The sequence below is a fragment of the Diadema antillarum genome, unplaced genomic scaffold (genome assembly GCF_040938485.1).
Source record: "Diadema antillarum isolate AM-2024a unplaced genomic scaffold, OU_Dant_1.0 scf00000134, whole genome shotgun sequence".
Taxonomy (NCBI): domain Eukaryota; kingdom Metazoa; phylum Echinodermata; class Echinoidea; order Diadematoida; family Diadematidae; genus Diadema; species Diadema antillarum.
Window position 1 is genome coordinate 1040214 of NW_027271023.1, and position 25622 is coordinate 1065835.

General features: G+C 38.8%; 1 protein-coding gene across 1 annotated transcript; it reads left to right on the forward strand.

Moving 5' to 3' along the window:
- Window positions 1–7204: 7204 nt before the first annotated feature.
- LOC139720824 (dynactin subunit 2-like) lies at window positions 7205–23785 on the forward strand. Its single transcript, XM_071632161.1, has 13 exons — window positions 7205–7252; window positions 11406–11468; window positions 12182–12278; window positions 12824–12891; window positions 13339–13437; window positions 16726–16883; window positions 17587–17740; window positions 18234–18299; window positions 18837–18875; window positions 19462–19611; window positions 20156–20258; window positions 21335–21426; window positions 23699–23785. The coding sequence occupies exons 1-13, from the start codon at window positions 7217–7219 to the stop codon at window positions 23783–23785; spliced, it is 1212 nt and encodes a 403-aa protein (XP_071488262.1). The 5' UTR covers window positions 7205–7216.
- The last annotated feature ends 1837 nt before the right edge of the window (window positions 23786–25622 follow it).

Consider the following 25622-nt stretch of genomic DNA (forward strand, 5'->3'; position numbering starts at 1 on the left):
TGTCTCAGCCAGTGAGGGCGCTGGACTTTATGGGACCATGCCTGCCATTGTACTATTAAACGTGCATAGAAATGTGCACTTTTTTGTCAGGAAGTCACTGAGAGAGTGAATCTAAATGGAAGTAATGAAACAATTTAAAGGCCTCCTTTTAATCACTGGCATTCCAGTCACCCGGGAGATTCATCGGGAATCAAATTTGGAACACCCACAAAAAATTTCTTTCAGACCAGCAAATAGTGTTCTTTCATTCGCTCTTCTGCAGTGGAAGAACATGTTATGGCGCAAGTGCAAAACAGCCCGCAAGATGCTGTTGGTGTACTGCCCTTTGCTTTTCACCTCGGAGTTCACCTGCGATGCCTTTCACACTACATTGTCACCCGAAAGCTCCTGGGAACGACCGCGAGTTTACCATGGATGGTTCGAGGGTAAAAGTTTTGAGAAGTCACCCAGCTTTTTACCTGGGCTTTTGCCTGAGAGACCTTCCATACTAAAGAGATCTCCTCGGTGAACCAGGGAGATCTAGAGTAAAATTTGCTACAAAGCATGATTGGGATATTAGAAAAAAGAGAGAAAAAATATGGGAAGAGAAGTAGTCTCCCACCAGACTTAGTGATGCATATTTGTTCCATTTTCTTTGCAAATTTTCTTGTGGTGCCAGGCATACTGTGAAATCCCGCCAGATGCGTACAAGTATATGTTAACTCTTTGATACCCTCCTGCCAGGTGTAATGTAATATGTTCCTGTGGTGAGACTATTTCCCCGTGAACAGATAACTACGTTTTATGAAACCAAAACTATAAAGTACTGTCTACGCCGTTATTTTCGCGAGGGTTTTATTTTCGCGAATTTCGCAAGCTTCGGGCTGATCGCGAAATGAAAGACACATGAAAATATTACCCTGTCATACCTTATGTGCAAATTTATGACAAAATGTATCCAACGCTGACCGGACCAGAACGCGGCTGTTACATCGGCCAGTACGTACACATACTATATTACTAGTACGTACGCTACGGTGCGACCGATTGTGGAAGGGCAGTATGCTAAACGTGCATTAAAATGTGCAATCTTTTTGCTTCGTTATCCTACGCAAACGAACACCGGCTCGACGTGGTTGGGTACATGGGTGAGGCCTAGGAATGCATGTAGCCCGACCAGACGCCGTGTGCGCAGGGCCAGGTCCGTGCAGACGCCATGCGCAGCTAGGTGTAGCTAGCGCGACACTTGTGTACAGCGATACACACAGGATGCATGTAAAACTTTCGCTAGCGCTTGCACAGCTCTGAAACTTTGTCGTCTATTTGTTGCAACATTTGGTAGGTACTGAGTACTTGTGAATGCCGTAATTGTTTCATTTTATAAATCTTCTACTATGTCGTTTCTATTTTCACGTTTGGGAAGTCACAATGCAAATGGAAAAACATTACGAGTACGTTGGCAAGTGTTTGAACGTGTTTCTCGGGCTTGGCAGTAGACCCTACCACTACTATCAATCGCGAATTTAACAACACGCGAAAATGCCACTGATACTGTCATTTGCGAAAATATCTGTACGCGAAAATATTGGCATATACAGTACCTGAATTCAAATGTGGTGCTCTTTCAGGAGGTAAAATAAAAGCATCTTATGCATTTGATGTCACTATTATTTTGATTTTGATTGTAAACTGAGTTATTTTCATTTATCCTTTTTTTTTGGGGGGGGGGGTTGGGAGGGGTGGTAAAAATCTGCCAAGACCTTGAGCAAGATCGTAAGTTCTTATTTTGATGTGATATCCTAAGGTGGAGATACTTTTTTTGCTAAATCTAAGAACTGCTATCTTGAAATCTACACATTTATTATTTGATATGCATTAGTTCTATAATGCTGTGATGTCAATTGTTGTGTTCAAGTCACTGCTGTCGGATGCAGAAGATTGAACCACGTGCCAGCCTTGTCTTTATGTTACACACATGTCATGGTAATGTATGTTTAAGTTTATATGGGATATACTCTGGAAGTGTACAGAAATTTTTGTACTGTTAGTAATCTGCAAAATATTTACGACAACCTGGTTTGCCAGAGAGTTGGAAAGAAGATGTTTTTTTTTTTTTGTGTGTGTGCATTCAAATGAGAAGGATTTAGATTTCTAGAGAGATTGGAAGAACTTGTTCTCTCATGATGAGAAAAAAACACATATACTTTTACCCATGCCAATTTACAAAAAAGATATACCCTTTCATGGAAACCATTATTTATGTAAGAAAAAAGAGTGTTTTTTACATGAAAATTGGTGGGTTTTTTTTTCAACTGCCTGAATTGAGATGTGTAAAGGTATTCCTCATACTGTTTCCACCAATTATTTGTCATAAAGAAATTTTCTTTCACCTGTTGCTGTGATTACACAAGAATCTGTGTGTGGGGGTATGTGTGTGCGTGTGTGTGCGTGTGTGTGTGTGTGTGTGTGTGTGTGTGTGGATATGAACATCATATGCATGTGGGAACATGGAATAAGAGCATGTACTGTAAAAGTGGATATTTTCGCGTTACTAATTTTTCGCGCTTGGCCGGGTCGGAAAAGTTTCGCGTGTTTTTAATTCCGCGGAATCAAGACATCACGCACAGGCACATATGGCAAGCAAAAATATTCGCGTGCTTTTATTTTCGCGCTAGTTTCTGGTTGCGCGAAATGCGCGAAAATTTGAACACCGCGAAAATGTCCACTTTTACAGTACATGTGTGTATCACTGCCAGGTATGTTTTTGGTAATAGGGCTGAGGTGGTTATTTACACCATGGTATACGAAAATTTATGAACAAACATGTACAAGGAATATCATCAATTTTATGTCATGTTTACTTCAGCAAGCAGCTCTTTGTGTCGGTTTATGATGAGAATGTATTATGTTTACTCATTGACTTATGCAAAGTTTCTCAAACTCATCGTTTCATGATTTGTTTGTTTAAATATTTATTTTTGTTTCATTTTGATTAACTATTTGCCTTTTTAAATTTAGTTACAAATTTATTAATGTCGGATTTTAATTCTTTGCTTTTGTGGTGGAAAAGATCCTTGACCACTGACAATAAGATACTGGCTTCAAATCATGTGTAGCAAATATGTCCCTAAGGCAAGTTGTTTAAACTGGCACTGTTCCTTTAAAACCCAAGAACATCAGTGTGTAATGGTGATGCATTGGTATTACTGAAGAGAAAAGGCAAAGTAGACCAAGTTTGATTTTTCATGATGTCAGACAGCTAGGAAAACTAATCATTTTGGTTTCTTTCCGTGTCTCAGACTATTTGATGGTTTAGTCTTCAGATATGCTTTAGAGTGACTGAACACAGTATTTTTCTGTTTTGTGATGTTAGATTTGAATCTTTGTCTCTGTGAAATTACACAGAAATAGGGTTTGTAGTAACTGAGAATATTTTTTGTGTCACACTCACTGGCTAGAAATATTGCTAAAACAAATCCAGTGCACAATGCATTATAGTTATTCTATTTGTTTCTGCAACTCACAGATTACAATTCTGTTTGTTAGGGGTTTTTTTTGTCCTTTTTAGCAACTTTTGTGTTTGTTGTTTGTGTAACTGTGAAAGTTATTTTTGCACATGTCATGTGAATACTGCCTTTAAGTTTGTAATTACCTTTGTATCTTTATGAAGAAGTCAGTCAGGTTTGCTTTTTGTTGCTTTGCATTTTGACAAAACATGTCAAACTTGCCATCATTTCAAGATGTGCAGTCATGAAAATAGTTAAAGTTATCTTAGGCATGTAATCATGCAGTAGTGACAGATATAAAGTATTTGTTGAGTCACTACTTTCTTGTATTCATGACCATGCACAAGTGCTGTTTTCACTGATTTTTCATAAAAATAATTTATGTGTGTGTGTGTTTGTTTTATTTTGTTTCTTTTTTGGATGATTAAGAGGATTTTCATTCATAATTGTATGAAGATTGAAAAGATAATTATCAACCAAGGATCTTTAATTATCTTTCTGACATAAAGTCTACTTTCTGTATGAGTTCAAGGGAGTTATATTTTAAAACATTTCTTTAATTTTTACTTGATTTTTTTTTTCATTCTGCCTCTCAGATGGGTATTATCGTTTTCAAAGATGATTTGAATAATATTTGTGAACTGTGTATCTTCTCTCGATGAAAACAAAAAAAGACAAAAACCCCACAAAACTGGAAACTTCTGCCTTTTGTGCTTGTTGGAATACAGTACAAAATGCCCATGCAATGCAAGTCAACTGATGTATGTACATATTGGCTCAGAGAGAAAATTTATCTATTTTTACTGCTTGTAATTTATTGTTGTTTGTTATGTGTTGTGTTTAGGTCTTTCTGCAGGAAGCAAGTCTAGCTTTGTCAGAAAATTAAGAAAAAGAAACTAAAAAAGAATGCGAAGATTGTTACAATTTTTAGTACTACTGAGTTCTTTTATGTTTTTTATTACATTTCAAAGAAGTGAACTATGAATAGTCAGATTATGTTTTTTGTTGACCCCAGCCCACTCATGTGGCCATTCCAGAATGATTGATTTTCTTCCCTAAAGAGCAAAAAGTAAAAAAGGAAATCCAACAGTAATAAGGAAATGAAATCCTCAAAATTATAATGGATGTTTTAACTTTCTGTGTGTTGACGGGCTAAAGTTGTGTACAGAATCTCAATGAAAACTCTTGTCACATCTGAATTGATTATATTTACATGTTTTTTTTTTTCTTGGGATTTTTTTTTTTTAAAGTAAATACTTCTGTTCCAAAAAGTTTAAAATCTGTTTAGGAATTATGGTGAAAAGATTGATCAGCATAACCAGTAGTGATACAACATCAGTTTTTTTTCTTCGTAGGTAGCTTTAAGTATGCTCATCATTTTATAGTAGTAAACTCCTGTATTAACTCATCATTATATAGTATTAAACTCTTGTATTAACTCATCATTTATTTTGTTTTACTCTTTCCCTGGGGTAGAGGGATAAGCTGTCATGCTCATAGATATGTCAGACAGGTTATGCTGGGTATGACTGAGTGCATGTAGTAAGAAGACAGCAAAACTAAACAAGCAAAGAACAAAACAAAAAATGAATAAATAAAACTTTGACCGCAATTGGTTGGTACATTCTCTCTGATATCTATTCTTCTTTTTAATTTGAGAGTAATGATGGAAGTTATACATCAAGTATAAATAACAAGAAGAAGAAAACAAAATGAGATATGTATTACTGTCTTGACAAAAGAATACAAGTTCCTTTTGAGGGTTTTATTTGAAGGTAATTATGTATTGTTCCAAATCACCTCTGTGACGGTGTCACATATACAGTCTTGCATTTTGTAATCACTTACTCCAAAAGCTCTTTGTTTTTATCTGTTTGGTTTGTTGAGATGATTTAGAAAGTGGAACAATGTGGTATTGTTGCTGTAATAGAGTACTGATGTGAAGATCAAGTTGTGAGATTGTCTTGTCTTCTTTTCATATTATGCTCCATGTGGGAGGCATAATATTATGTTGAATAAAATTCATTATATCAAGAGATACATTGTGTCACATTTGTTTTTGTATGTTACTTTCACTTTATGTAACTATTTCCAACCCATGATCTACTCATTTGCACATAGAGGCCTATCTTGATCTCTTTCCATCTCTTTGAAATGGGTTATAAAAAGAAAGTTAAGGATGTCCCTCGTAGTTGCCCTCCATCTCAAAGTTAGTGGTGTCCAACGAATGTGTAGGGTTGGGGGTACCACCTATCGTCACCCTAAGGATCTGTAGCTTGTTTATTCGAAAAATATAACACAAATTCACCTAATTCTTACCTCAAATATGCCATGAATACTGCAGTTTTGAATGTCGTGACCGTCTCGTTGATTATGAATCTCCTTTTTAAAAAAGCGCAATTTTAGTGCGTGCGTTCCGTTTTCTTCGCGCAGCTAAAAAGGGAACCTTGCGATCGGCACCCCCTCCCCTCCATAGGTATACACGTGAATTTCACAGCATAGGTAATACACGTGAATTTCACAGCATAGGTAATACACGTGAATTTCACAGCCATGCGTCGTTACTGAGCGGATGTGTAATTTTTAGCTTGGTTTGTTAGTTTGTTTTTTAGTTTGATTTTCGTTTCTTCGTTTTTATTGTCTTTATAGCTAATGACACTTAATCCAGCGCGTACCTTTTCGTTCTATACACAAACAGCCATGATACACAGGGTGCCGATGGGAAGGTACCCTGCCGATAGGTGGTGCCCCTACCATACATAGATTATTATAATTATGTTTGCATTAAAACCTACACACACACACACATACACACAATATATTTTCATTATATATATATATATATATATATATATATGTATGAAGAGTTTGTTTGCAAAAACCGATAAGTCCATTTTTGAAGATTTTGAAGTACGGTCTCTGTTATAAAGTACAAAATAATACCTTTTAAATTATATATTTTTGAAGTTATGGTCAAAAGAAGCAAAAATTTTCTTATTATTCTCTTTATTTTTCTTGACCTTTAATCGCAAATATCTCCATTTGGCAAATATGGACTTATCGGTTTTTGCGAACAAACCCTTCATATATATATATATATATATATATATTATATATATATATATATATATATGTATATATATATTTATATTTTTTCATATGTTCATGTAATTATGGTTTTTGATCATCGAAGACTGTGAGAGACAATTTTGAACCATTGACGGAGACCACGAAATTCACTGAAAAATCACTTTGAATAGAAATCATGAAAGACATCAGAGATCACTGAAGTTTACTGAAAGATTATTGAAAGATCTGTCAATTTTTACGATTTTTCAGTGGTCTTTCACAGAGGTTTTGCCCTAGCTATGTGGAATAAAGCAAATTCCAAGCGAAAGTCATGTCAAAGTGGGCGTGGCTGCTATTGGCACATTTGTTGATCACAATCACAATATTTTATATGAATGTCTCGCAAGAAATATGTAGCATCCGATTTCCAGCTCGGAGGAAAGAGCAAGTGGTTTTCGTAGAGGATAACTGATTAGTGATTTGTGTTGAAATGGATCCTAGAGGCTTACAGAGAAAAAGAAAATAGAAAGAAAAAGTGAGATCGATTTCCTAAAATCTATTTCACCGCATCATGCATGGGAGCCAGAGCGCAGTGTCTGCTTTATTTCCATCAATCATGACGTGTACGTGACGTACACTACCAAGTCTGAGTCCGAGGCAAAATGGCTGACCCAAAGTACGCCGATCTCCCTGGCATTGTAAGTAAGCATTTGGTTATCGTTCACACTAGATATCTACACCCCAGGTTTTTGACACAACTAAACTTGCTTTGCTTTATTCAATAATTTCCAGCTATTTACGTGTTAATTCTACATGCAATCTAAGACGTTTTAGTGTCCAGATTTTCGGACCCGCGATAGGAAGTGTGTGGGGGAATTAGGGCGGTTCGGGAAGTTAATTTCGGTCAATGCATCTCTCACTGTATACCGGGTAGACCCTCTACTTCGCTTTGAATTGCATGTTTGTAGATTTGTGAACCATGCAGTATGACAACTATAAATGCTGTGCATATGATATGTTCCAAATATATTGTGCAATGATCAACATTTTTTCAGCGCTGTGCTCTTTTATCTAAATTATAGCATCTGATTCTGAATTTCTTTTCTTCTTCTGGTTCAGCTCAGTCGAGTCTGTCTGCCTCCTTCAAACTTGAAGATTCTTGCAAACTTTGGATGTGTGTGTGACTGTGACTGAGTGTGAGTCAGTGAGTGTGTGTGCAGAGCTACCAAGTCTCACGCATTCTGCGTGAGACTCAAGCATTTAGGGTCTGTCTCACGATCTCACGCAGGGCACCAATTTTTCTCACGCATCTGGTGAAGTCTGCAATTTGGGCCAAAAATAAGGAGCATAGCTCAAAGGATTAGAGTGATAGTTGCAATTGAAGGTATATTTTCCTTTTGCCTTTCAAAATTAGTATAAAATAGTCACTTAAGTATGCACCAGATCGCATCATTAAGAGCTAATAATTTAAAAAAGCTCCCTACCATGGGAGGGGGACACCCTCCTCGTTCGCGTGCGCATGCGTGCGAGCGCCGAGACGCCGAGTCATAAAGATCTCACTCATAAAAGTTTTTTGAACTTGGCAATTGGCATCTCTGTGTGTGTGAAATGCAGTGGTTGAGGACTTGAGGTGCTAGGTGCATGGTCATGGTCATGGTGCGGTGCAGTTTTACTCTATTACACATCGACCACTCTTTTTGAAACCGACCGCGTAGTTTTGGCGCACAGAACACTTTTTAGTAAGGCAGTGTATACCACACGCATGTGTCTTTACCATCCAGCCACACAAGTGTAGTTGTAGCCATCTACATGGCCCTAGTTGCTGGATACAGCCACACTCGTGATATCCATACACAAGAAGAAGCTTTTTTTTGCGTAGCGGGGAACACACGGCAATGTGTGCGTGGCCGGCCACATCAACACGCGATCATGCACCACCGCAAAGCGATGAACATGACCCTGCCTCCTAAATTAATCCCATTTAAGGTGCAGGGTCCCGGTGTTTTAGTCAAAATATGCGTACGCGGGTGCACGGCGCAAGTTTCCTATAGAGACCTACGCTATCGACTTCTCTTTAGTGCTTACGCTTTGGCCCACTTTCCCGAGTCGGAAGAAGTCCGATCCACTGTAGTCAGTGGTCCGATCACAGTTTGGCTCATGATTCGGCTGAGGGGAATGACAGCTTTAGCAAACTTCTTTTGTGATGTCATAATAACAAGCACATACGCACGCACCCTGGCATTACTACAGACTGCGCGATGCGCAGAGAAGACAACGAAGGCAACGTTACTTAGCAACACCTACGCACTTTACTCTTGATGACAGCTCAACTTCGGTAATCTTCGTATTGACAATGCTAGCGGTGATCGGCAGTATCATCAACAGCGCCCTCTACACTACCGGGACTATGCCCCTTTAATATTATCGTACCGGTACCATATCTAACGTTAGACAAATTTACTTTTTTTTTCATTTTTAACTTTATTCTCATTTTCTTGATTTGATGAGGTGAATTTAAAGTTACAATTGATTTTGGACTTTTGATTTCAACGATTGATCATACGTCGTGTCATTATTGAGACTTCGCCTTCGTTCGTTTGGGTACTCGCAAATTGCGCTTCCACAATCCAGCGTATACAGGCAGCCGGCGCGCGGGTCCCTGCTGGGGCGGGCGGCACAACTGCGCTGACTAGGCTGCAGCTGCGCTGAGCGATCGCTAGCACACCACCAGCAGTTTAGGCATGTTAGCGATGTCAATCCAAAGTCCCCCAATTTAGCGGCAGTTGTAACTTTGCTATTAATTCTAATTTAAACCCATCATATCAAGTAAACACGATGAGAATGGAGCGAAAAATATATTTGTAAAATAACAATGTTAAAAGGTGTGAAAATGAGGTTACTTTCATCACTTTGTGAGCAAGCTGATTGTGTAGCGTTTATGTTTTGACAGGCACGCACAGCGATCATCTCCCTACCGTGTGTGTATCCCTATATGTACATGTACATTACACATGAGTGTGGCTGTATCCAGTGACTCAGGCCATGGCTACAACCACACTCGTGTGGCTGGATGGTAAAGACACACGCGTGTGGTTGTATACACTGCCTTTACTTTTAGTAAAGTATGCACTGCCACTGCACTGCGCGCAGAGCACATAAAAATGTACCGGTACCGGGTATTTGGCTTTTACCGTTGATGAGGACGTGTGGGAAAATGCGAAAATTCACTGTTCACTGATGGTTTTAATCAAGGACAAAATTTCGAATGAATATTTTAACCGAATTGTAATGTAATGTCAATGCATTTTCTGAAAAGCTTTGTACAACTCGGTTTGTGTACATTGTCAATGCAAAAACAGCAGTCAATGTAAAAAAGGAGCGGCGACGCGGGAGCTGAAAAGAGGCCACACAAGTTCGACAGCAATATTCCTGCACTGTGAAACTTCGAATTGAAAAGGAAACAACAGCATTTGATAGTGCTGGGTTTTTTCTCAATCATGTAGGTCAAGTTTTTACATGAATTTCAGTGTTAAATATTCTTATCAAGCAAATCAAAATTAGGTGGTCGATGAGTAGTAGGTCCAACCATATAGAACCTATATATTTACACAGTGCAAGTTAAAACAGTCCAGGCCAGGGACTTATCCACTGTCTTCCGTCAGTCAATGGTGGAAGGCTTCCAGGGATGGTGCGGTTACAGTGCTCAGTGGGAGGATGTCCCATGTTCTTAGTGTTCTGGGGAAGAAGGATATTTTGTGATGTTCTGTTCTGGAGCGGGGAATGACATAGCCTTGTGCATGGAGAGCTCTTGTAGATGCGGCAACTGGAGTGATGTAGGACTGGGTTGGGAAGTTTATGCAGTGGTGGTGGAGTTTGTACATGTATCATTGTGAGTCTGGACTCTTCTCTACATAGTATGTGTTGAAGGGAAGGCCATTGAAGCTCTTCCAGCATGGATTGCACACTAGACGTGTTGTGGTATCTGTTCAGTGTGAATCTGGCTGCTCGTTTGTTGAACCAATTGTAGTTGGTGGTTGCTCTTGCTTGTGAAAGGGTCCCACACTGTAGCTCCATATTCCACAAGAGGGCGGACGAGAGTCTTGTAGGCTGTTGTTTTCGGTTCTGGGGAGTAATGCGCAGGTTGCGTCGGAGGAAGGCAAGAGTGTTGTTGGCATTTTGTCAAATGTTGTTCATGTGTTGGTTCCATTTTCACACTGGACATGTTGTTTTCTGTTCTGAATTGAACACTGAATATTTGCAAATAGACCATGAGATTCTAGTAACCTTCACAGATTTTTCACAAATTTGTAGATTTAATAGTATGATCATGAAGATGCATTGCAAGAGTTTTAAGACTATCTAGACTGGTAGAGTTTTTACCACATTACTGCTTTCAGTAGATTATTCTTATCTTGCATTATCATTTGCATTTGTGCAGTTTTTTTTTTTCTCTTTTAGTTATCTCTATTTTCAAAGAACAAAAGAAAATACCTGTCAGTGTGTTTGTTTGTTTTTTCCACAAATCCAAGTGAGTTATACCTAAAAGAAAAAAAATGCTGATGATTACAAGCAAAATTCAAAAACAAGAGTGTGTTTGTACCTGCATGTCATAGATAGACCTAATTCAGGTTCTGGTTGCGCTATTTTAAAGTTTGCTGTTCAGGTTCTGAAAGTTACAATTAAAAAGATCTAGGTTTGCTTGTTATTGTATGTTTGAAAAGGTTTTTTTGGTTTACACAATGTCAGTAATATTGTATACCTCCTGGTCAGGGCCCTTCTCAGGTGTACCAAAGGTTTATAAAATCAACATTGTTTATTTCTCTTTTGGAATTTTTTTTTTCAATCTTGCAGGATAACCAGCCAGATCTTTACGAGACGAGTGACTTGCCAGAAGAAGATCAGCAGCATGTTGTGGTGAGTTGGCAGAGATTTTTTTAAACCACACTGTAGTTGTGTGTTTGTTTGTTTGTTTGTTTGTTTGTTTGATTTCAACTCTGTGTGTTCCACAATTACCTGCCCTACTCAGTCAGCAGTGTGCCAATGTCACAGAATTTTTACAAGTGCACAGCAAGGCACAAACTTACAGCTGTATAGTTTTAGTACTTGCCATTTGCAAAAAGAAAAAAGAAAAAAAATGCCATTGGGATCATTGCTTTGTCATTAAATCAACAACAACATTAAAAAGATTATACAGGGTGGTCCACAACTTGAAATTTTAGCATGTTGCAAGCTCAGAATCTTAGAAATATTGCAGAAATTGAATATGTGCGGAGCGCACACGATGAGTACATACAATTTTAGTACGCAATATTTTGCTGCTTATCTCTCTTTGTGCTGCTTACATTCAATGTTCTCTCTCATGTTTTGCACACAAATATCTAAAGTACCTGGTAGTTTGATGTTTCTTATGTTATGCATATGTTTTGCACATTTTTGAATACTTTTACTTTGAGCTTGTTGCAAATTCTTGAGGATGTTGCATAGCATGTTGCTGACTTTTTAGGATGTTGCACAAGAATTTTAGCATGTTGCAGCGACATGCTAAAACCCCTCGTGGACCACCCTGTTATATTTATATCTTATTTCATTATATAAATGACAATGTTGTTTCTTGTTTGATATATTAGGAAGAGCTGAACAGTGAGGTAGTGGAGCAGCTAGCAATCAACACTGCAGATGCCTTCAATAAATTCAAGGACAAGACGGTCATTTCTGGGAAAGTTGGTAAGAGAATATAATCAGTTCCTATACGGCAGTAAGGTAATATGTGCATGTTTGCGTATTCCTGTGTGTGTTATAAATGTCACAAAGAGAATGTAGGGACTTCAGTGTTGAAATTTGTAACTTAGTTATGTATGCCATGTGTGAAAGGGGAAAGACCCATTTCTCTGGGCAAGTTGAGAAAGAGATCTAGGGGGCATTTCATGAAGCGTTTTGTCAGATATTTCGTCTGACAAAATGTTAAAAGCTACTGAAATCATTGCATCTGATTGGCTGAGAGCAAATTTGTCCGACAAGTTGTCGGACAAACATGCTTCATGAAATGCCCCCCTAAGCATTACAAAAATGTACTGTATCATTTCCAAGGCTTGCGAATCACTTCATTTTATTCTGGAATGGAATTATTTGTATTCCCCATTGCATCCAAGTGGTTCTTGACTGAGAATTCAACTCCTTTCAAAATTTGCGAAATGCCTGACTTGTACAGTAGATGAATGGAAGAATCGTATGGCACTTCATTGCGTTGTCCTGTCTTTCTTTGTGTCAAGATTTTTCTGACAGGATCAGTCAAGCCAGAAGAACAGGATATGTAGCACCAAAGAGGGAGTATGAAATGGTGAGTCCATAGTCACCTATATTTTCCTTATTTTTTATGCTATGTGTGTGTATTTTTTTTTTTGTGGGGGGGGGGGAAGAGTCCCCCTTCTTTCACTCTCTCCCTCTCTTGCTCTCCCTTTTTCATCATTTGGGGAAGCTGATTTTTGTAGGCCCTGATGGATGGTCATGAATGTCAATTCACTTTTCACATGATTTAGGACCATCTGGAAGATGAAACACTCCCACCTGTTCAATTTACAAACTTATTAGTGCATTCTAAGCTAGACAGTAATAGTAATGATAAATGTAATAATCATGATAATAATTCATTTGATAAGTGCAGAAACTATGTCTGTATATTCTGTTGTGCTGCAAGAGCTAGTATACCATCAGCTAGTCAGGGTTCAGGTTGAATTCATCTTGAGTTCCTCCTTTCATCATCTTTCCCCTCCTATCCTCTCCCCAGCTGGAGGATGACTCCCGTGATAAGGAGACCCCAGTGCAGCGGTTCCAGCGCCTCCAGCATGAGATCAGGGAACTGGGCGAGGAGGTGGAGAAACTGCAGGTCAGTGAACTATAGAAGGCCAGGTATACCGTAAAACCAGAAATTTTCACGTGCATGAAACTTTGACGAATTCCGCGGGGAGCCAAGATTCCAAAAGTAAACTGCGTGTTAAGTTTTTTTGTGTACACAATACATTAAATGGCAGTGGTGATACATGAAAAGTTTCATGCTGGGAGAAAGGCCATCGGCTCCAATTTACAGAAGTTTCTTGGTGCAGATGTTTCTGGTTATACAGTATTCCATAAAATCAAGTACAAGTTCCAAGGGCAGTAGCCTTCTTGCAAGCCTGCACATTTTTTTTTTTCATTCATCAGTGAGATGACATGTGACAATAATAATTATATCCCTCACAAATCTACCATACAAATACGCGTATGACTATTCTCCCTAGGGAAAATGGTAAAAACTATACCATGCTTGTGATTTTCACGCCTTTTTTGCTTCGCGTCGCGACGCGAAATATTTCACGTGTAAATGAATGGGTATCGCAGCACCTTCGCTTCGCGAGAGATTTCATGTACAAATGAATGGGTATTGATCGCGGCGCCTTCACTTTGCGAGAACCACTTCAAGGCACGCATACACTCAATACGTGTATCGTTAGAGAGACTCAGAGAGACTCTTATAAAGCCCTCATTCTACCTAAAAAGGTGATCATGGAATGGTATTACGTTACAACAGAGTAGGCGATATCGTAGATCTATAATTAGACAACGACAATAAGCAAGCTAGGGCTCTTCGACGTACCGTAGGCCTAGATCTCTTCTAATATCTAACGTTGGTTAGGCCTCATTTGGCCCTGGTTTTGAAGATGCATGTCGTGACTCGTAGAGATACTAGTATATGCCAATAGAAGATCGTTCAAAGGATTTGGTGCAATGTATGAGAAAGTATGATCCCCTAACTACGGTATGCTAGATTTGAGGTAGTGTCTATGCCTATATCCCAGTGTAGGACTGTCTAATTTTGGGGAGTTCATGCTTCGCCGTTTGAAAGTTGGTCTCGCAGTTCACTAACTCGAGCGACCCACCCAAAAGATGTTGACAAACTGCAGTAGATAGTAGGCCTGCTTATGCCATTATTTCTAACGTTAGCGCAAGTTAGACCTAGTTAAGCTTATAAACGTTAGTTCTACCTGTTTAACAGTAGACCCTATAGTTCCCGTAATCTCATCCTAACGAGTTAGAGTCTAATGTTAACTGTTTACGTTAGAACACAAATCACACGAATTTACATTGGCACTCGATGCTTTGACTCCTAGAATTTTCCAGTGCCTAATCTAACCTTAGACTCGCTGTTACTGAATGCTACCCAAATTTACAATGTATACTTGCATTTTTAACAGGAAATGATAGTCCATATTCATGTACAGACAGCTAGAAAGACGACAGAAAACACAATCAACTGCAGCTCACAGTCACATCGTTGATCAGCTCGAGCACGCACATCACCTCACCAACGTACTTGTTGACAGATCGGATACTAGTAGGCGTATTGCATGTATGAAGTGCGTAGTGAGTTTGCAGTTTGCGCATGTTTACCAGTACTAGTACGTTGTACAGCAATGCACCGAGTACAGTTTAGCGGCTGAGCGTGCAGTTGTCTCTTCATAGTACGCGTACGCGCTGCCCTCCTGCTGAACTGCTTTCCCGAGAGTGAATGACTTGTCAATCTTCTTTAACCCGTTGAGGACGAGTCCCGAGTATACTCGGGCAGGGGTCTACGGGAAATGCGTGTTGTAGCAAAATCAGTCCATCTTCAACGGGTTAATAGCAAGATGCCCCAGCAAGATGCCCTAAAAAACGGGGTAAATTACAGAATACCTGCAGTCGAATACTCTTAAATTCATTGGGAGGGATATAAAACAAATATACCAGGCCATTTTTTCGAGGCACCGGTTGAAACTATGTGCCTTCGGTGACTTCAGTAGCACTATTTTCTTCGGGGCTGCACCCCTCAGAAAAAAGTGCTACTGAAGTCACCTCATGCGCATAGTTTCAACCAGAGCCTCTCAGGCCTGGTATATTTGTATACTATCATTGAAGTTCATGTTTTACTGTTTACAAGATTGAGAAAGAGAGGTTTTGCGGTAACACCATGTGTGTAGTCATTGAGAGGATTGCTCTTTGGCAAAAGAAGAACCTAGAAAGAGGAGAGTGGAGGAGGGAAACGACATAGGGAGAGGGTAAGGAAGGCAAATACGTAATAACAGTAGGAGGGCGGGGGTGAGCTGGAAGTTGAGGTTGCACTTAGGGAGATGGGAGGATAGGAGACAGGGACAGTTGTAACACATAGTGTTATTGCAAAGCTCTCTTCCTCATTTACATCACCATGCAAGCTTTCAAACAACTTCCTGTAAAGCAAGATCTCTTTGTGAATTGCCACTGGCATTCAGTGCATAAAGTGCTGACAAGAACTTTCACGTACATTATACAATTTCATGAATCTTGGCTCTTGAGAAATTTATGAAATTGAAATACATGCAAAAATTTCCAGTTTTACAGTACATGTAGTCTTTTGAGATCGTTTATGAGGGATTTCATTGTTTCATTTGATTTCTTTATGTTTTGATGATTGGGGCATCTCATACATTGTATTTGGTGCATGGAAGATCAATGCAATTTATCACCAAAAGGTTACACCATGGTAGTAGATTAATTTTGTAGATGTGGTCATCACATGAAGTACATATTATGGTATCATCCTAAAACCCGAGCTATCAGTACATAGATTGTCTGATTGGTCAGAATTGCTCCTTAGAAACACATGAATCATTTTAAATCAACAGCAGATGCATCTTATGCCAGTGATGACAGTGATACATTTCTCTCTATATAACAGGGACCATGGTTTCTGTAATTTCACTCGTACCACATTGGCACTGTACGTCAGTGGCTTTCATCAAGGCTATAATCATACTGAGGATGGGTTATCAACATATCAAATGGTGAAAAATGTTGCAGCACTTTCACACCATTCCAGCGAGTTAGGCATTTGTCCATGGAATACTTTTTCTCATATGCATGTATGTAGTGATAAAGTATGTCTGAATGCATTGTTTCAATCTGAACTTGTATTTATGACCTTTTCAAGCTATCGCTTTTTGTAGTCCCTGTTCTCCTCATCAATATTTCTTTTTTGCTATGTTGATCTCACAATGTATTTGTTTTTATGATCAATGATTGAGATGAATAAACGAATTGAATTGAATTGAACCTCACACCTTCTAATATGTAGCTTCCAAGACTGCATCATTATGTAGCTTTCATTACTGAATGTGTATCACAGAAAACAGCCAAGGAGGATGCCAGCACAGGGGTCTCCCCAGTCTCTTTGTTGCAGGACGTCGGTGTCCTTCAGCAGCAGCTCTATGGGCTCCACCTCGAGAAAATCCTGGGCACAGAGGCTGTCATCGAAGCTGCTGATCCACAAGGCTCCCTCCCCAAGTAAGCTCTAGTCATGTGTTGTTTACTATAAGGAGATATTTCCATTCAGTTCCCTATATGCTTACTATCATTAGTGTCATGTTACACTCGAAACTTTTCAAACCTTTTCTGTTCAAACTCATGCCATAATTAGGAACTACTGATTGTCCCCAAGTGATGTATGCAGCTATCCTCGATTTTCTGAAACATTCTACCACAACCATCTTATAGGAGACTGTGATCTGGATGATCTTCAGACATTTGCATTTAAACAACTATAAATTGGTGATGCTGGGTGCAGAGATTCAGAATTGATAGTGAGTGGGATGAGGAATAAGAATGTTTTCAAAATTGATGACAATGAACAAGGATGATTACATAACAGCTTCACATAAGAATGGTTGGATGCTCAATGAAGCAGAACAAAAGATGAAAGCATGCATGAATTCAACACAAATGAACTTGTTTGTAAGCAAGTGGTATTGTAATGTAATTACATTCCCACATTTCTGGAATATGTGAGCCTCCTATGTCATTATCCTTGTTCATTCAGTTTATTAGGATTTCGGGGTTTTTTTCAGAGTAATTGGTTTGTCTACATCTGCTCAAGGATCACAAGGAATTTTGCAAATCTGTACATGGCATTTATGATTTATGTACTACATGATGTGAAATTATCTGTATTGTCTGGTATGTCCCTTTAACTGTTATCATTTTGACACAGGAAACTCTTCAGTCACTTAGATGCTTACAAGAAGCAGGCTTCCCAAAAGGACACGCCTTCCAAGAAGGAGCCAGCCAAAGACGCCAAGGATGGCCATGTGACCTATGAACTCTACTACAGACCGGAGCAGAACAAATTCACTCAAGTTTCAAAGGTATCCCAAGGATCAATCGCTATGACTCTTGTACCTTGTTTCCTTTAACCATGAAATGACAGTCACATTTTTCTTGCTTGAAATTCAGTTCAGTGTGAAGACCGGGGTCTCATGTCATTAAAGATGTTTCAGTATGACAGTGATTCTTGCTATTATGGCAGCTTCATTTAGCAACAGCCAATCAGGAAGCAGTATTTTTCAGTACATGAATTTTTTTTTTGCAAATTGCCACTGGCATTCAAAGCATAGTGTAGACAAGAACTTTTGCATGCATCTTAATTTCATGGATCTTTGCTGCAAAATTTGCTAAAATTTCTTGTTTTACGATGTGCAATAGTTATTGATTAATTTTCCCCCATTTTGCTTTCTAGGCATCAACTTTACATTACTTGAAATGTTCTTATTATGACGGTGATAAGACAGATACTGATTGCTAAATTTCACCAAATTAGTCTTTGTTCAAGAATCCTGCCATGCTCTTATCCTTTGCCAGGCTGCAGAGTTGGAGCAGAGGCTAAACAGGATAGAAGCAGTGCTGGGCCAAGACCCTCAAAAGCTGGTGAGTAAACCTCTTTCAAATGAAAGTTTGAAAGTACAAAGAAGTATCAGTCATTGAGTCATATAATATGTATAGCTCCAGATTTGGTTTGTTTGCAAACCTGACTTGTTTGTACAGATTTGCTCGTGTGCTAAAGTTTGCAGTTTGCCAAATATGTCCTGATTGGATTTTCGCGTCTGCCACATTAAAGTCAGTTCTTGTGGCTGTGCTGTCGTTTTGAAAACACTTCTTACTGAGGAATATTTCTCATGTATCACAATCCTAACTATCAATTTTATGTCACACTTCTCCCAACTAACAAACTTTTATACTGGTTTGATGTACACATAATTTGACCTTCACCTGTGTCCTTGTGTCATTGAGGAGGAAAATGATGAATGGTGGTGATGAGTTGGGATCACATAAAATATGCATTTTGTGGCATTACAGTAACTTTTTTTTTTTGCAAATTTAAGTAGAAATGTGAATGACTTTCAGGATAAAAGCATGTGTAGTGCAAATAGATATTAATTGTTCCCATTTTTGTATTCTGTTCAGGCATCTCTTACTGCGGACACTAGTTCCAGAAGTCTACTGGTGAGTGAAAAGTTAAATGCATTCCCTCCTTTGGTGTGTCATTATATTTTCCATCCATTGTGTCTTCTGTCTGTCTGTATGTATGTCTGTTTTTCCTGTAGTTGTCTTGTTTTCATACAATAACTGGTCAGCTAAAGCAGCAGTGAATTTCAATCCAATTCTTATCCAGGCATTTGTGCTCAAGTAAGTATGAATCAAATGAACATAACAGTTATACAACTATTTATTAAACAGGATATATCATTGCAATGAATGATAGGTTTTGTTTGATAGGAATCTTTCAGCATTTCTGGTTTATGCTAAAAGAACTTGATATTTTGATACACAGTGTACAGTCTTTGCTTAACCTTGCTTCTAAAGAGTTGGAAAGATCGCTCTCTGATCTGCTCTGCTCTGATCAGCTCTCTGCTCAGCAAGATCTTCCAAATTTTATCACTTTTCATGCTGGTAGGCCGTTCTTTTTTCTTAAAAGGTTTATGGTGTGTTGTCAAGAAAAGTCACTGCGACCTCATAAATACATGTGGCTTAAAACTGGAACCGTGTCTAAATAGTGTCACATTTCTGTTCCACATCATTTTCCCTGCAGGAATGTGTAAGTCAGCTCCAGGCCAGAATGTCCCTCCTGGACCCTGGCCAGCTGGACCACATGGAGGCCAGGATCCAGGGCCTGATCCAGCGACTAGACCAGGTCTCGGAGAAGAAGTCGGCTGTGGAGGACGCAGGCAAGGAAAGCAAAGTGAGTGATTAGTCAGTGACTCAGTGTTTCTGTATAGATTTAAAAAAGAAGAAGAAAGAAATGGAAATATGCAGTTTTTATCTTCTGTCTAGTTATTGTAATGAAGACCTATCAGGCCTTATGAAGGCCTTAGGAGAGGCATCTTACTCATAGTTATGGTCATTCAGTGGCCCTGAGGGATGTGTTAGTGGAACAATATCTTGTATAAATCTGTTATATAGTAATGAATAAGTGAAAACATTGGATGAGTCCTATACTACGTACAAAGCTATTCATGAGGTGTATGAAGCAGCAACATCGTAGTAAACCAAGACAGCTGTAAATTTGGTGCCAATCAGCACCATCCTCCAAAGGGATTCATAATTGATTTTGCAGCTCTAGACTTTCGTGGATCTATCACTTACGATTCACCACGGACAAATTATGTGAATCTCCCTACTCTCAGATTTTGTTTTCTAGAGAGTGCCAGGTTTTCTTCTGCAGTGAGCCAGCTGCTACTAACGCAAGTGTGTCATTGCTTTTTTGTTTGTTTTCACACTGTCAGATTTCAGCCCTGTACGACATGGTGGAGAAGTGGGATAGTGTAGCAGACACTTTACCAAAAGTTGTAGAAAGACTACAAGCATTGAAGGACCTCCATGAACAAGGTAAGCTGATTTTAGTTTAAAGGGGATGGCTAGTAACTGATCAGTGGGAATCAGTTGGAATGCTGGGGGATGATTGTTCCAATCCTTGTGGGATTCATTTAAGAGTGCATTTATATATCTATTGTTGTGTGAAAATTATTTGCTTCAGAATGGTCTCATATTCAAGTAATGTGCAGTTGAATGTTTCCAGGTTAGCATGCCTGTACAGTGATGGGGCATTACACTGCACATTACTTGAATATGAGACCGTTCTGGAGCAAATAATTTTCACAGAACAATAGATATATAATGTACTCTTAAATGAATCCCACAAGAATTGGAACAATCATCCCCCAGCATTCACACTGATTCCCACTGATCAGTTACTAGCCATTCCCTTTAACATTAGTTTAACTTTAGTTTAATTTTTTTTTTTTAATTAAAGTCTTTTTTATGTACCTTTAAGTTTAACAGGTAGTGATTACAGAAACATTCTGTTACTTGGATGTTGCATCTAATTATCCATTTCATTTATACATGTATTTGTATAACCCGGGGTAGTAAATTTTGTCTACAGTATATATACATATCTATCTTTGGAGAAACCTGCAATTTTTGGATGAAATCAACTTCTAAGTAGATGCAATGAAAGAAAAAGTGAGAAAAAAAATCAAATGAAATATAGCACAAATCCATAAATGCCTCCAAAAGTTCTTACAGTAGCATACAATTAATGCATGTCACGTTACGTAGGGCATTTGGTAAAAAGTATCCACCCAATGGTAAATGTTGGAACAGTCTGAGGCACACAGAACAAAACTTTCTTTTGGGGTGAACATGTGTAGACGTGTGTGTGTTTGTGTGTGGGAAGGGGGACGTTGGTGTGTGCAAATGGGCATGTTTGCACAAGGTTACTGTGTTGCAGTTCTTCCAAGCCACACACAGGTCATTTTCCATCATTTAATAACATGTATAGGCAAATTAATTGGCAAGACATTTTACCCACCTATATATTCCCCATGTGTACTACAGATGTAAGATGTGAATCTTAACCCTTTCACCGTTTCTGTGTGTGTCTTTGTGGTGCGTGTTTACAGCATTACAATTCAGCCAAGCCCTGAGTCAGCTGGACACAACACAGCAGCAGCTGACAGCCAACATGCAGGGACAGGATACCTTACTCAAAGAGGTTAGTGACGACAGAAGCCCCTTTTTAACAGAGCCTTTCAAACTAGAGTATTACTTCAAGCTTGACAGTGTCAGGGTAGTGTCCGGGTAATTTTGTTTTCCTTTTTTGCTCAGCCTGTAAAAACGGTCCCCCACATAATGTTGTTTGGACGTTGTCGTGAAAAACCAGTGGACACACCGCCTTCGTGGAAACCTACCCATAGGTTTTCAGTGTGTGTGTGAAAAATGGTACCCCTCCCTCACTCTCCTGCGGTCTTATTGCCCAAGGCGAGGAATTTTGTTCTCTGGATGTTGTCACGATGTTTTCGGGGAAAGGTCTGTTAATCCTAACTAGGCCGGGCTATTTCGATAGATGATAGCTTAGTTATGCTAATTTATGCGTAATGCATTAATATCAGACTTTTTGCTATAAATCACTAAATGAAGCTCAAAACAGACACATTTTCTGTACAAATATTCTTTTTAGTGCCCTCAGCAAATGTATATGAAAAAGATTGTGCCATCAGAAAATTTTTTTAAGTATTTCATTGTTTTTTGAATTTGTTATGTATTTCATTTTTTTTTCGACTTTTTTTTTCATTGTTTTGTCGCTGCAATTTGTCCGCGTCATTGTTCCGAACATGAAAACATGCTGTTGATTGGTTTTAATCAATAAAACCCCCAAATAATCATGCTTTTATAAAATTTCACAATAAGCACAGTTTGCATTGAAATTGTACAAAAATTCACGTTTTTGAGCAATTTTTGGTCTGACATGCATGTACATATTCATGCATAACTTTGGAACGGCGTGCCCGGGCATCGCAAATTTGGTGTCAAAAGTTGCGGGAGACTCGAAAGAAAAAAGTCGTGAAACATCGCAGCAATAGCTTTTTGCGATGGCGATACATCGCGCAGAATGTCCCCCTGGCCTACTTACGGTTAAAACAGGACTAGAGAGAAGGAGATAAACCCTGCATCTTCCTTTGTTTTGAAATTATGATATCTGGGTCGTGTCAATCTCACGAAGGAAGCCCCTCTCCATCTTTCTATTAGCACTGGTTGTGAAGTCATCTACTATTCTGGGACTGGCTACAAACAAAAGAAAAATGACTGAACTTTGTGGTCCACAAATAATTTGGCATATATGTTTGCATTTTGAATATCTGGGTTGGGTCAGTTTTATTTGACTGAACTGTGTGACCTGCGAGTACCAGGCATTTATGTTTGTGTATGAATTTGTGGGTCAGGTCAGCTTTGTTTGACTGAATTTTTGCAGCTTACGAATTACCAGTGTTTCATTTTAAATATCTGGGGCCATTCAGTTTGATTTTAGAGAGCACCCCCTATCTGGGGCCATTCAGTTTGATTTTAGAGAGCATCCCCCCCCCCCCCTTATTGCAAAGTCTCCTGTGTTTAATAGTTGAATTCTGTGATATGTGAGTATTACCATGCAGTATGGTGAAAACTCATAACTTCTTTTCTTGCTAGCAGTTGTGATCATGTTAGATTTGCACGGTGAGGATTTGCCATCATCTGCATTCTAATTCTATTTTTTTCCTGGATGTGAATGTGGTCCTGAAAAGGACTTACTCTTACTCTTACATTTCGGTCCCGAAAGCATGTTACACCATCCTCGGGAGAAATGTCAATATCAAGTACCATGTACAACGTAGGTCCTTTTCAGGACCACATTTACATCCAAGAAAAAATATGTAGTGTACCATGAAACCACCTACCACTGAACGTTCTGCCACTAGGAAACCTTAAAAGAATATACTGTAAAACATGATATATTCGCGGCACGAAATTTTTGCGAATTGGAGCCGAAGGCCTTTTTCGTGGCAAGAAATTTTCGCGAATTGCCTCTTGCGTTCAGTGCATATAGTGTAGATAAGAAATTTTGTGTGCATTTTAATTTCGCGAATCTTGGCGCTCGCGAAATTCGCGAAATTAAAATGCATGTGAACATTTCTCGTTTTACAGTATATTGTTTTTACTGCTATGCTCATCTTTCTCCACATTGCCTTGTACCCCCGTAAATCTCATTTCCTGTTTTGCAGTTTATACCTATCGTGTTATTGAAGCTTAGGTCTGACGTGTATTTATTTTGATTTTGTGTTGTATTTTATTGTCATATATGTGTATTCAGTGTTACTATCATATATCTATTTGTGAATGCTGTGATCTAAAGCATTGGTATCAGCCTTCGAGCTGCTGGATTGTTATTTCCCATTTGAACAACAAACCATATTATATATTCAAAGTGTCTTTGTTGTCTTTGTCTTCTGCAGCTGAAAGACTCCTTTGCCGCCAATCTCGCCGCCATTCAAGCCAACTGTGAATCTCTAGACAGCCGACTGAAGGCCGTCAAGAAGTAGATAGCAGTGTGTTCAAGTCTCTTGAGCATTTGGGATGCCCTACTACCTTCAGAGGTATACAGCAGCATTGGCCAACCCACAGACATTGGTGCAGATCATGTCCTAGCATTGTGCATGCATTCCTTAGTCCCATGCCTTGGAGACAGTGTCATAGTTTACCCTAGTCACCATTTGGGCCAACATCAAATCATCAAGATAATCGATGCTGGCTACAAAGAACTCCTCAAAGGTTCCACCAACTATTCAGAGTCTTCAGTGTACCTCTATTTGTTAGTTGATTTGGGGGGGGGGGGGGAGGAGAAATTATAGCCTTTGGTAGTGTGCGCATTACTCAGTGTGGTTGTAGCTAACATGTTCAACTGCGTAAAACTGTGAAAAGTTTGTTAAGACTGAAGTAAAGTCTTGAAAGTTGCAGTGGACTTGTATGTCATCACATTATATCATTTGATGACTGAGAGTCCCTCCATGGTGAAGAACTATCCAGTACTAAACATTGTACGTGTACTTCATCTATAAGCATCATTCGTAAAAATTCAGCTCGGATTCATGCATTCTGAAGCTTTTTTCTTTCTTTTTTTGTCTTGAGGTAAGCATTTAAGACTTGTATCATTTACTTAAGTGAAATAGAGACTCAAAGAAAAAAGTGTGCCTATTGCAGATCTTTAAGAACTTGCCTTCATTACATTATAAGAAATGTAACAGATGCAAGCATGTCTTCTTTATGCTGTATTGATAGTGTCAGTAGTGTATAAACACAAAGCGGTTGTGCGTACTGGAGTGGTGGCAGCTGTGTAAAGTCCATTTCCCGGCCAGACTTTGTAAAGCTTTTGCATTCCTAGCAGGATGGTGATGCACTGTGGAACAGTAATTCTGCATCCTAACGAGACCAGTGTGACATCCCAATTGCTCAGGGGCCCAACTTCTTGAGAAAGGTTAATCCTAACCATGGTTTAAAATTTTGGTGTTCCACTTTTAGACTATATTAAACAGAAAATGCATGTTCCGGACATATACCATTTTGCAGCCTTACTTCCATGTTAGTGTTGTCTACAATGATTTGGCAGAAGACACAAAGTACAGTGCATCCACTTTTATTTAATGCCTGTAGCAATGTCTTGTTTTACCGTGCTCTGTTCGGAGTCAACCAGTAGACTACTAGAGCTCAATAATTTTGAACCATGGTTAACATATTCCTCTAACAAGAGTTTGGACTGAACTGTTGCAAGAAAGTGTTCTTTTGTTTGCATTTTAATACAGAATAAGCTAAGCAGACAGGCAACACAGCCTTTGCGTGATGTTGATCACAATATCCATGATACTGTAATTGCTCATGTAAACAGACAGTTACAGACTTGCAGTTACCAGACCTCTTTACAAGATTACATGTATGAGAAGAAACTGTAATCAACCACTCTGCATTTGCGTCCTGTAAGCTAAAGCAAATGAATAAGAATTTGCTTCATTTAAAAAAAAACTAAAATGAAGAATGGAAATGCACCTCCACATGGGAAGTGTGTAGCCGAGTGTTCAAATTGATAAGAATCTGTCTGCAGGCACTGCATTTGCAAGCAAAAGAATGCTGTCAGTAATTTGTAAATAGATAAATATTGTATGAATATTAACGTCCTATAATATTATTGAACAAGAATGATGTACTCCTTGTGTGTAATGTAAACTCAGTTATATTGTAAGTGTTATAGGATAAAGCAATCATGTACAAAACTAGCTCTTCCCCTCAAAGAAATAAAATATCGGCATTAGGTGTATGTGGGAGCTTAAACATGATGAGTGCAGTTGTTTAGGCAAAAAACTTGCTATGTGCAGGTGTGATGCTCTT

Excerpts from the sequence above, each read along its gene's own strand:
- LOC139720824 (XM_071632161.1), top strand. The coding sequence starts at position 7,217 with ATGGCTGACCCAAAGTACGCCGATCTCCCTGGCATT. Across the intron at positions 19,612-20,155 it reads ACGCAGGCAAGGAAAGCAAA|ATTTCAGCCCTGTACGACAT; the intron begins GTGAGTGATTAG and ends TCACACTGTCAG. Across the intron at positions 21,427-23,698 it reads AGGATACCTTACTCAAAGAG|CTGAAAGACTCCTTTGCCGC; the intron begins GTTAGTGACGAC and ends TGTCTTCTGCAG.